This window comes from Podarcis vaucheri (assembly GCF_965113315.1).
Source record: "Podarcis vaucheri genome assembly, chromosome: 8".
Classification (NCBI taxonomy): Eukaryota; Metazoa; Chordata; class Lepidosauria; order Squamata; family Lacertidae; genus Podarcis; species Podarcis vaucheri.
The window spans coordinates 64,553,791-64,566,793 of record NC_138766.1 but is presented as its reverse complement, the minus strand read 5'-3'; the positions used below and the strand labels follow the sequence as shown (position 1 = coordinate 64,566,793).

General features: G+C 46.0%; 1 protein-coding gene and 1 long non-coding RNA gene across 5 annotated transcripts in view; one reads left to right on the top strand and one right to left on the bottom strand.

The window, feature by feature from the left end:
• LOC309538495 overlaps nt 1–8,929 on the bottom strand; it is a 151,088-nt gene extending 142,159 nt beyond the window's left edge. For all 3 annotated transcript variants that reach the window (XR_014222233.1, XR_014222234.1, XR_014222235.1), the window contains exons 1-2: nt 8,348–8,929; nt 8,111–8,214 (exon numbers count right to left, since the gene is read on the bottom strand). This is a non-coding gene — a long non-coding RNA (uncharacterized lncRNA). The remainder of the gene's footprint in view (nt 1–8,110; nt 8,215–8,347) is intronic.
• Nucleotides 8,930–9,005: 76 nt separating this feature from the next.
• ZNF704 (zinc finger protein 704) overlaps nt 9,006–13,003 on the top strand; it is a 42,346-nt gene continuing 38,348 nt past the window's right edge. Inside the window, exon 1 of one of the 2 annotated variants that reach the window (XM_082233852.1) lies at nt 9,006–9,339. In XM_082233852.1, coding sequence (XP_082089978.1) covers nt 9,034–9,339 — 306 coding nt within the window. In that variant the 5' untranslated portion in view covers nt 9,006–9,033. The remainder of the gene's footprint in view (nt 9,340–13,003) is intronic. The other variant, XM_082233851.1, reaches the window with a different exon arrangement.

The following is a 13,003-nucleotide window of genomic DNA, read 5'->3' as shown; positions in this document are numbered from 1 at the left end:
CAAGACCTTGACTCTGGTCAGGAATTGCCTCAAAACAACCCACAGTAATAGTCCCATTCGCAGAAGTTTCCAAGCACCTCAAAAAACAGTGCTTTTCAGTGAAATCAGCTGATACACTGAGCTGCCAATCATCAACTTCTCTGTAATCAGCTGAGGGCAAACTGAGTTATGTATGAGTTTGAGCTATGTTTGAACTTTCCCCCGATTATAACAGTTTCACTATGGGGCGGGGGAGGAAGCATGGAAACTACACAGCAAAATTGCTACAGTGAGGAAATACGATGCAATGATTTGTACCATATAAAATCATTTCCCCATATGATGCAGAGAAATGTCTGATTATAGCCAATAGAAAGGGATAGGTGCCTAAATTCAAAATAGATATAAATGGTACCTACTGACATGCAGGATAATATTGTTACTAAGGTTGCATGCCACCCACAATCTCTGCCAAGCGGTAGCAAGATTCCAGGGGGTTCCTGGCATTTACCCAGGGTTGTGTTTCCATTGGGAATCAAGACATGGCAGAGACTGTCATATCCTTAAGAAATATGGTTTATGAACACATATTTACAACCTGGATGCAGAAGGAGGGAGTGCAAAGTTCACAGCATTCGCATCTCCTTCACAGCAGCCCAGCACTGCATTCAGAGGTTTTCTAAGTGCCTCTGTCCTAGTTTTAATCCAGCCAAGCCTCATGGTGTCTGTCCTTCCACCCCCTGCATGGAGCTTTCCCCACTTTCTGCCTCCCAGAAACCCCCTTGCCAAGAAACTCCTTCTCTTCTGTCCTTGCCCCTCCTTCTCCCCACTATTCCAAGCCTAGTTTTTAAATGGGGATAATTTTCCTGTAACGGTCATTTACCCTCACTAGATTCAACGTGCTGTCATCTGCCTTATTGGAGGGCAGATTCGAGGGCAGAAACTAGTCTGCTCCTGTGGCTTGATGGAGGTAGAAACTGTCTCTCATGCGTTGTTACGCTGCTGTTTCTACAGGGATATATGCTCGGTATTTATTACCCCTGCTATGCAAAAATCTCCAAATGAATCCAATGTCTAAAATCCCTGGTAGAGGACAAGGATCCTGAGATCACGTTAAGGGTAGCCAAATTCTGTGCAATTGCCATAAAACTTAGGGAACAAGCTGCGCTATCATAATGATTAAATGATCATTTTAGGTTATATTTTAGTGATTAAGTTTTATTTTTTTTATATTTTTAACTGTTGCTTTATCTGTATTGTCCCTATTATACCTAATTACAAATTCAAATGTATCACTATCATGTTTTATGACTTCTTTGATATTGTATGTGGGCTGGAACTGGTCTGTGACCGAAATAATAATAAATGTAAATTTTCCTGTAACCTACCATCATCGGTCAGTGTAAACTTGGCAACCTCCATTGGCACAGACCCCAGGATTCTCGTGTGATGGGCCATCAACACTTTTTGTCATGCTATCCCAGATGAGACCCTCTCCTGGAAAGGGAGCCTGTATTCCTCCACTGCCCTAGCATCTTCCCTTCAATACTCCAAAAATCAGCTACATTCAACCCCTTAACATTCACTAGCTCTAGCAGCTACTGGCTGCCCTTGCACCCGCAAATTCTGTTACCCCAGATCTGTAACAATACTAAGAGTGGCACAGCCACTAAAATCCTAACACTGACCAAAACAGTACTACCGGTACTTCTTTTTTTTAAGGGAGGGGGAGCCAAATAAAGAATGCTGCATGCATTGATTTCACAAATAACTTCTGAGTTGAGTGGAGCAGCTATACTTAGTGAGTTGGCACTGCTCAAATCAACTAATCTCCATGACCAGGCTGAGATTAAAAGGCAACCAGAGAGCTGCTCTCTGTGAATCACAATAAAGAATTTGCTGTATTCAAAAAGTTACAGCTATGTGGATGCATGCCAGTGAGCTACCAGTGTTCCAGAGTGAATAGATGCCAGCTGGAAAACCTAGTGTCTTCACCGCAGAATAAAATGGCAAAATCCCTGTAGAAAGCGCATCTCTTAAACCAATCAAAGTGATGGGTTTTGTGCTAACTGACCTAAATTAGAACTTATGATGCTCTTCCCTCTCCCATTTAAATTGAAAGAATTAATTAGGAACCCATCCTCTCCCACAAAGTGGGCCTTAAGGTGGACAGACAAGCCATTCCCTGGGAAATCTCACAGAAATTCAAGCAGGGATGTTTAACAACCCTGCCCCTATGCATTTACAGAAGTATGGGCAAGAGAGATGGGATCTGTCATAGGTTTGCCAGCAGAATTAATATTAAAGTAAGAGTGACCCATCAGGTGACATTTATAAGAAATGAAATGCCTTATTTGTTGGGAAAGTTTGATGATTTTAAAGCAGAATACCATTCTAAGTTTCTGGAAAGCTGCAGCAGGCTCGATTCGAACCAGGTACTCTGAAGATGGAACATTTTGTTCCTTGTGCCATAAAGACAACTTGCAAACTGTTGGCTAAAGCTCTGCTGCACCTCCGCATTGCCATTTTAAAAGGTTAGAGGATGGGGCTGTATTTTATTAAGTGATTAAGTGACATGTGGGATTAAATTATATAAGGAACCAATAGTGGCCCATTGCGACCTACAAAGCTGCTGACTGTGGCCGGTGGTCAGTTTATTGTGATAGGAAGGAACAATAGTGTATTGTGACAGAAACAAAGCTCAGACTTGAACACTTCCTTTCTCCCTCTCCTATTTGTGGCTGATATCCAAAGTTTCTGCTTCATATCAGCTGCAGTTTGGTGTGTCAGTCAAACCCCAAACCGTTAATCTTAACTATGGTTTGTTGAAACAAGCTGGCTTCATAAACTATGTTTTGAAGATGGCTTGTTTCAAATAAACCAGGGTTAAAATTAACCACATATTGTCTGGTACAGTCTAAAAACAGCTACAATATATCTGCTCTCCTCTTTGCAGCCATGCTGGAAGAAAAGGCTAAGGGAGTACACAAGCTTGACACTTGCTGTGGCTACTTCCCACCACAGCAACCATGGTTTATGACATGTCATGATGAACCATGATTATCATAGTGTCCAAACCAGCTCAGAGTTTACTTCAAGTATCGAATGCACTGCTCACAAACTGCATGGCTCTGTTTATTTATTTCAGTATTGCCTTTCAACACAAATGTTCCCAAGTGGATTACATAAAACATGTATTTTAAATACATATACAGTGGTACTTCAGGTTACATACGCTTCAGGTGACAGACTCCGCTAACCGAGAAATAGTGCTTCAGGTTAAGAACTTTGCTTCAGGATGAGAACAGAAATCGTGCTCTGGCAGCGCGGTGGCAGCAGGAGGCTCCATTAGCTAAAGTGGTGCTTCAGGTTAAGAACAGTTTCAGGTTAAGAACGGACCTCTGGAATGAATTAAGTACTTAACCCGAGGTACCACTGTACAATTATAAAACAATTATAAAAAAATTCCCTTCCCAAATACCTAGTGGAATAAAAATATTTGCCATTGTGTCCACAACAAGACCAAGAAAGAATCAAATGGTATATAAATTTTATGAAATGAATAACAAACAAGCTCAAAGCTTGTTTAGAAATTGTAGCTTCCAGTTTAGGAGCCTTTCATTCAGTGAGTGACAACTAGTTAAAACAGGAGACCAACGGAAGCAAAAAGTAGCCATATCACAGCAACACAATTGCCTTGTTGTAGTCTACCCTCAGTTACTATATAGCAAACTGGAATAAGGCTCATAGGGAGAAATAACACCCACAAACACACTGTGGCAACACATCACAATTCTGAGAATTGCTTTCACTTCTCAGTGAGTTATGTATGCACAGCAAGGTAGAAAAGCAGGTGTAATCTAGCAGGACTAAAAGTGGGGTACAGAAAAGGGGTCTAAAAAAGTATTATTGCCAGGCATTAAGTACACATTGTTGCTTGGAATATATTTTTTAAAACCCTGTGGCAACAATTCCTAAAACTGACTGGGAAATAGTCTAAAAATAGCTGAACCAGAATGTATTACAGTGGATACTTGGCTTACGAACATGATCCATGCGGAAAGCAAGTTTGCAACCTGAAGCGTCCACAGCCCTCAGCGCCGTGTCTGTGCACGCGCAGGTTAAAATTCGACGCTTCTGCGCATGCGCCAAAACCCAGAAGTAACCCGTTCCGAGGTATGACTGTATATTGCAACTCTGCACACTTGCATCAAAGGGAACAATGCCAGTCCAATTCACACACACAAAAAGGACAAATTGTATTGATTTCAGCCAGATAAATAAATAAATGAATAAGTACAGTCATGTGAATTGGCACCTACAATTCAATCCTGTGCGGGTGCTTACTAACAAACAGGTCTCAATGATTTCAACAGGACTCCCAAATAAGTGCATAGCCTTAGGTTGCAACCCTAAACACACTAGGGAGGAAGTCTCACCAACCTCAGTGGGATTTAAGCACACATGCACAGGACTGCATTTTTCATCACGAACAAGATGTTGTTTTCATCACCTTCATGGGGTTACAGAACTAGTTATAAGACTGTGCATCACTAAGGCTCATTATTTTGCATTTTTACCCTAACACATTTAATGACTGAGAATACAAACAAAACATACTAAGTTAATCCGAATGCTCTCTCTGAAAACCCAAAAGCTCCCCTGACAGAATTCAGGCTCTCTCCAAGCGTCTGCCTTCCTCTCCTCTGCGCACTGCCATTCAGGCTCATGTTTTTGTTATGGAACAAAAACCTCACTTCCAGCTGTGGCGCCAAAATCTAGTGCACACTGTAAAAGTAACTGACAGCTCAGATGTGTAGCTTAGTGGAGGCCTGGAGTAGTTCTACCAGTGAGAGGCTGACTTTTTAACAGAGCCACACATGTTTACAGACTGCATTCTGCCGGTAGGAGGAACAGTCTGATGGAAAAGCCGTAATGGATTTTCAGCAGAAGCTTAGATTAACTCAGTTCAAGGTATCGGCCCACAAGCCATTGAGCGAGCTAGCGTTTAACTGAAACAGAGATTCACTAGAACAGAAGTTTTGAAACCACATGAAATGCAACAGCTATGTCCCGTTAAATTATGAAGCAGGGCAATTTGGGGAGCAGGAGATTCTAGGCTCCTCCTAGCCCCTGAACCTTTTTGTAGACTAAGTAACAAACTACAAGGCCTACAAGAATTAAACTTTGTGACCTTGTATCACATCAGCTCTGGACATTGCCTAGTACCCTGTGTTCTCTCACAACCACAGTATTATTTCTATTCTACTTCTAATACTTTCAAATGTAAAGTGTTTTACAGTTCATACTTTGTGCATCCTTCTAACAATCCTATAAAGTGGGTGACTTTGAGTTCATCCGGCAGTTGGAACTCCTCAAGACTATTTGTTTAGTTGATATGATACTTTTTAATCCCTCTGCAATCATTATCACACACTTTCCAGTGCATTTTCCTGTCCCTTTTCTTGCCACATATGCACGGCCGCGCACACACACAAACCCAGAGGTGGATTGTTATTAGGCAAGTGCACCAAATCCACTTTATTTGTGCAACCAGAATTTGCCTGAATTCCACCTGCAAAATGGCAACAGTCTGAAAGCAATCAGGTGTGGCAGACCATATTTACAGGCACTGCTTCCCTTGAGGTGATTCTTTGAGAATAGGAATGCATTTTGCAGCCCCTACTTTAATGGGAAGCTGCACCTACAGGGGTAGGCTGGCTGGCTCAAAAATTACTTTATCCATTCCGTCTATGTTGAAAGGGGTGTGCCACATCAAAGATGATCCACCCCATCCCTTCCCTTTTACAAATAGGCTGAAAAGTAGTGGAAGGTGACTGTGTGGCTAGTTAGATATTTTGACAATCATAATCATTCATTATTTATATGCTGCCCATCTGACTGGGGTGCTCCAGACACTCTGAGTGTCTCCCAACCAAAAATAGTAAAACTGCAATACAACATTACACACTAAAAACTTCCCTGAATAGGGATGCCTTCCAGATAACCAACCACAAAATCAGGAAAGCACCAACAGCAGGAGGGGTGGAGGGCTCCAGGTGCTTGAAATAAGATTTATTCCAGACCCAACATGTTTAGGAATAAATCCTTCCTTGGGGGAACATTTTTTGGCAGCTGTGTTCTACATGACTTGCATTTGAGAAATGCTGCTAAAAATGAAGGATTTATTTTGTTCCAAAATAGATAAAGCTAAAATCTTATTTCAAGCACCTGGAGCCCCTCCGCTCTTTCTTCCAGTTAGAGATTAGTCCTCAGCTTTACATCCAGTGCCATCTTAACCAAGAATCCTCCTAGGTTGTCAGCAATATTGCTCATCTTGTAGATAATTTGTCAAACATGACAAATGACTAAGGATGTTATAGAGTTAAACTTGCTTGGTCTTGAAGGCATCTCAGAGTGACAAGCCTCTTAACAGGTGGAAGAGATTTTGTGCACAGTGTAAAAGGGAAGAATCTTAAACTCATTTTGATTTGTAGGTCACCGATTCCCAAATGGCAAGTTCCTAAAACATTGTGAAAACAAGTTGCCTTAATGCTGCTACTGAGCTGATAAAGGTCTAAAGGCCCCAATGATCTGAAAACAAAGGAGGCTTCTGTGTGGTTGTTTCCTAAGGTTTTGTTTTGGTGCTCTAGTGCTTGAGCAAAAGCAGGCAGGAAGAAGCCTTGAGTAAGAACAATATGGTTTGGATAACCATGCCAACGCTGTTCCTATTAAGTACAGAGATGGTGGCTCTGAGCCAGCAGAAATTTCCGTCTTTGCTACGCATGGGCACAGGGTTAGAAGGAGCTAATGATGGGTGCCAGGTGAATTTTGTCCCTAAACATTGGCTTCTGGGTATCATGGACACCCTCTGCCAAAACTCAGAATTGCAAACTGAATGCTGTTCCATTTATCAGACTTTGGATACTCAGGTCCGCCCTTGTAAATACAGTGTGTGTGTTTTGCAGCGGATATATCTGCATGGCATACAAATAAATAAATAATTATTGGACTCATGCTACATTGTTTCCCTTCCTTTATCCATTCCACTTGGCACAAAAGGTAATTATGTAACAGAGGAGATTATTCTGGTCTCTGTTCTGGGTTGTTGTCACGCTGGCCTGCATTCTCGACCATGCTTCTTCTGTGTGGAACACATGGTCTTTGAGATTTAAAAAAAATAGTTCTGAAGGGTTAATCTGAAAATTAGCTGCAACATGGTGGGCTTCTACCCTGATACCACACTGATATCAGTCTGAAGAGCAGGTTTTTCTGTCTGTCTGTTTTTTTAAAATATTGGTTATTTTTCATGTATATGGTTATACATTGCTCAGAACTTTTTGTGGTGTGCTTAATACTTACTTATTGATTAGTGGACCCCGGGGCTCTGGGGCATAGACTGATTAACTGCTCTATCAATTAACACAAGGATCACCTTTAGCAACAACTAAGGGAAAGGGGCAGAGGGCCCTTCCCCCAGGAAAACCACCACTAAGGTGCAAGTTTGAGCAAATGCACAACAAAGCTTCAGAAAAAGGCAGTGAAAAACCAGGTGCTGAAATAAGGACAGACAGCATTAATACCCAACAACATCCAGAGTAGCTAAGTTTCCCTAAACCCATTTATTTCTATGAGCTTAGGACCAGCTCAGCTCCTAGGATTAGGCTGTTCGGATGCAATTCTACACAGACTTACTTCAGAATAAGCCCCATTTAAGAGTACCGTCTGCGTAAACCAGCACTGGATTGGGCTGAAAAGGTTAGGAACATAGTAATTGACATTATACCAAGGTTACCCCATCACTCTGCCTAGTTCAGCCTTGTCCACACTAACTGACAGCAGCTCTCCTAATCTCAGAGCCCTGGGTCCGAGCCCCACACGTTGTGGGGGAGGGGAATCCTGCATTGCATGTGGTTGGACTAGATCAGGCACCCCCAAACTCGGCCCTCCAGATGTTTTGGGACGACAACTCCCATCATCCCTAGCTAACAGGACCAGTGGTCAGGGATGCTGGGAATTGTAGTTCCAAAACACCTGGAAGTTCGAGTTTAGGGGGGCCTGGACTAGATGCTTGTCCCTTCCAACTCTACAATTATATGATTCCGACAGGAATAAGTCTTTGCAGCCCTACCTGCTTGCGGGCTTCCCATAATCATCCGGAAAACTGCCGAGGCCGGACGAGATGGGCCCTGGGTCCTAGGGCTCTTCTGACGACGCTTCCCCCCAGGATGCTCTCTCCGCCTCTCAGTGGCGTAGCGTGGGTTGTCAGCACCCGGGGCAAGGCAAGTAATTTGCGCCCCCTAACCCTAACCCCCAGGTGTTGCGCCCGGTGGGGCCGGCCCCCCCTGCACCCCCCACGCTACGCCACTACCGCCTCTTCACTTTTGCCCCTTCCCAAAGAGCAATCAGGCGCGCGCCATCCTCCACCTGCTGCTTGCTTTTGCGCCTCCAGCGTCTCTTCCTCGCGCGAGGTCCGGACGGGGGTGGCGTGGTGGGGAAAGCTCCCCTTCCTGCCTGCCGGGCCTTGGCTTTGCCGCCCTGCCCACCTCACCTCGGACTACCGCCAGTTATTGCTTGCTGGGTGAAGCAGGAGGGAGCAGAGAGCGTCCCAAGCCCCGCAGCAGCAGCAGCAGCAGCAGCTCCTGGGCGGCGGCCGCCTGTGCAGCGCGGGAAGGCGACTCCAGTCCGGGTTTTGAGGCTGGGGCGAGCACGCCGCGCGGAGAGAGAGAGACTAGCAAAAGAGCCTCGGCCCGTCCCTCCCCGCAGCTGGGGAGCGCCACCGCCGGGCCTGCGGGAAGGCAGGCAGGCAGCCGGGGCCCCGGAGCCGCTCGCCCTCGGCGCGGGTCGCCCTCATGGCCGCAGCGCGGCGGCCGGCCTTCCTTCCGAGCGGTGGCGGCGGCAGCAGCTGCCCTCCCGCCTGCTCGCCGTGAGTGCCTCCTCAGCCGCCGCCCCCTCGCCGAGCCCCGCCGCCGAGCGAGCGAGCGAGCGAGCCCGCTGCTGCTGCTGCTGCTGTTTCCCGCGCGCCGCGCTGAGGCGAGCTGGGCGCGGCCAGCCATGCAAGCGCGGCGCCTGGCCAAGCGCTCCAGCCTGGGGAGCCGGCGCCTCAGCGCCTCGCCGTCGGCCGCGCAGCCGTTGCCCAAGCTCGACCACTCGTGGAGGCCGCCCCGGCGGGAGGGCTCGGCGGCCGCCCTCGAGGAGGAGGACGAAGAGGAAGACGTGGTGGTCGACGTGGAGGAGGACGACGACGCCGACGAGGCGGAGGCGGGTGGCGGAGGAGGAGCGGGAGGCAGCGGCAGCCCGCCGGCGGTGGAGCACGCCGGGCCGGGCAAGGGCCACGCGGCCGCCCGGGGGAGCCTCAAGGTGCGTCGGCGTCGCTGGGCGGGAAAAGCGCCGTCGAAGCCGCCGCCTGCCTGGGCCGGCGGGCTCGTCGTGCGTTGCTCTAGTCTCCGGGCTGCGCTCCGGCGGGGCTGCGTAGGGCGACCTCTTGGAAGTTGCGCGGGAGGCGGGCCTCGCTTGCTGGCGAACCCCGAATTCCAGCCCTGGGTAGGAAGAGAATGGGCGGTTAAGAAAGGGGAAGGGGGCATCGGGGCATACGCAGAGTGCCTTCCCAGCGCGAGGCTGGAGGGGCGGGGCACTGACTCCATTGCAAGGCAGGCTTGCACATCTGACTGCCCTGCCAGGCTGGACGGGAGAACCGCCGCATACCATCCCCGCTGCATAACTGCCCCCTCCACCCACCCACCTGCCCACGTTTATTGCGAGGGAAATCTAGCTGTCTGCAGGGAAGGGGTTGGGTGCATGTAATCAGTGGCGTAGCGTGGGAGGTGCAAGGGGGGGGCCGGCCGCACCGGCCGCAACATCTGGGGGTTAGGGTTAGGGGGCGCAAATTACTTGCCTTGCCCCGGGTGCTGACAACCCACGCTACGCCACTGCATGTAATGTGTGACAAAGGCATCAGGTGTACGTCTACCGTACTGGGTGGAAAGGGTATAAGGGTGGGGAGGTAGAGTGCATTTGAAAAAACCAAAACATTGTGGATTTAAAGAAGGAAATGTAGCATAATCTACTGGTTTGTAAGGGCCCTTTGGGATTGCTGTTACCCATCTCAGACAGTTAGCTCATAGTGTAAATAAAGATGGCTGTTGTTTACATTTTTTTAATAAAAGCATCAACAGCGATCCTTTTGCACGGTCTGTTGTGCTGTGTTGCAGAACTTTTTGCTGTTGCAGGGTTAGGGATGGTGTGCTGTGCTAGAATGAATAACATGAAACGAAGTGCCCTCTGACAGTAGAGGGCAATGCTGGAATGACCATTGATAACCGTTGTTGGGTTCTAGGGTGTGCGAGTAGGCTTTGAAATGCATGCATCTGAACCACGCTGCTGCAAAAGAATGGAGCCGGCTTAGCTGCAACAGTGAAACGGGAGATAATGGTAAAACATAATGAGGCAGTGAAGAGAGCCATGGGGATATTAAGTGTTTGGGGGGGTGGGTGAATGGGTAATGGGCAGGTATATTGGGAAAGTAGTTGGAGCAATTAAGGCTGCATCCCTGTACACACTTTCTTGGGAGTAACCCCCACTGAATTCTGAGTAGATGAGCATAAGGACTCCACTGCAAAGCACGATCTTTGCACTGTGTGTGACCAGAGTCCCCTGTGACCAGTGAATAAATGGTTCTAAAATTTCTGAAACAAGCATGTGTGACTCTACTACAGGATGCTTCATAGGTGATCTTCAGGTTTGCTGTGGGATTTAGGGAAGGCAGGCAGTATGTACCTAAGGCTATTTTGGATCTTAAAGGTCAACTTTTATTTTGTTGTTATGCATTTACTTTATCTTCAATGCATTCATATACAAGTTTCAATATTACACAGAACGTTCATAATGCAGGGTCATGGCATTTCATAATTTATATTTTTCTATTGCCCATCAGTTTTTTTAAAAATTTGCAAGGTGCATTGTATACAAAGAAACTTAGTAACAGAAGTGACAGAGAAACAATTAAAACAGAAAAACATGAAAATGCATCAAGATCTAAAGAACCAGAGGGAAGCTAACAATCAGAGCAAAAATCAGGCAAAAGGTTTTTGGGAAAACAAAGGATAAAAGTTGACTGAAGGAGGTACTTTTTAGGGAACCATAAATTGGGGTGCTACCACCAAGAAGTCCTCCCTGGTAGCCCCACTTCCTCTCTTGTGCCCAGAAGACAAATAGGAAATCAGTCCAGGTGGTCTGTCACTGTTTTATTTCTTATACTTCTATTCTGCTTGCCCACATAGAGGTTAACATAGAGTTTTCTATGCTTCATAATCTCCTTAGCATTGTCACTGTTGTAGAACTAGGCCCGTGCTCTGGTAAAGCTGAAACTTCTGAATGGTTCTATGTGGGGCTATCCTATGTGACATTTTGCAGTTGTCCAGATTACAAAGGTACCTGATAGATTCCCTGAGTTAACAGGGAGATATGTAACCCTGTGAAGTCTATGCTTTAAATGTATTCTCTGTTGCCCGGTGGAATACAGTATGAAGTGTATTCAAAGCTTATTATTAATCATTATCAGTATCTACCATGTCCAATTTTACATAACCACAACACAGCCAATTGTGATTTGGCTGAGAAAGCGTGGAGAAATGTTGCATTGCCCAACAGGTTGACGAGGAGGATGTATCTTTTGATGTCTTATCATCTCCCTTAAAATTGTATTCGGCCACTTCCAAACTGTTGCCATTTTGCAGGTAGGATTGAGTCTCGTACTATGAAATGCAGATGGCACTATTTAAATGGATTTGGCACACTGGTACAACAAACCCACGTAAACAATTTTTTTGGACTTGCGGTAAGGAAAGTGATGGGAAAATGTATTGGAAAGTGTGGAAATTGCTTGACATGATGTTGTATAAGCTCACTGCAAACAAATTGGGATGAATGCTCTGATAAACAGGTATTGTAAAAGTGACCTTAGCTTGGATTTTTCCTTCTGCAGTCTTAACACCACCACTAATGCAAGCCATGATCAAGGATATGTTTCTGTCTCAGGTGTCTCTCTTTCTTGATTTATGGTTGACATGGAAATTTTCAACACTGGTGTTTTGGCTCCTTAATTGGTAGATGTACCAGTGATGGAACCAGTGGCTGCAGTTCTGTGAGTGTTTGTAGACAATGGGATAATAAGTGGTGATTGGAGACCTACAGTTTAAACCTATTCAAAAGTATATATATTTGTCATTTTTCATGTTCCCTGTCGAAATATAGCAGCCTGAGAACTGTGCTGCATGCTTGGAAATGTTTTTGGCTGTACAGTGAAGGACACATGCTAGTTTAACCCAATATCTGGTAGAGAAGAGAGCTTGATAGGGTAAAGTAGAAATGGGAACCTGTGGCCCTTTGATGTTGTTAGACAGTGTGACCCATGTGATTAATAGTAAAGAAATTTAACTGCTGAGCCAAATTCAAGGTGCGCTAAACAACTTGGGATCTGGTTCCCTGTAGGAATATCTTTTCTCATATAGACCCGCCTGTGTGTTAAGATCTTTAAGGGAGACTCTCTTGCCTGTGCTGCAAGCAGCCATATTGTAGGTGCTGGCTCCTGGGGTGCCCGGGCACCCACAAATTTCAGTACCAAGGCCATGCACAATGCATGGCACCCAAGGCCCTGGGCACCCACAGTCTCAGGGCCAAGCTGGCACTCCTGCAGGCAGCTGAAATAAACCATGTGTCAATACAGTGCTACCTTGGTTTGCATACATCTTGGTTTGCATACGTTTTGGATTACAAACATGTCAAGCTCGGAAGTGCATGTTCCGGTTTGCAACCTTTTATTGTTATTATTACGACCCATTTCTTTTTATTACAAACAATTTTGGGGGGGGAGGCCCCATTGGCGAAAGCACGCCTTATTTACACCCTGTTTTGATTTACAAACGGACCACCGGAACAGATTATGGTTGTAAACCAAGGTACCACTGTATAGAGGAAGGGTCTTCTCAGTGGTGGTGCCTTGACTGTGGAACTCACTCACCACTGA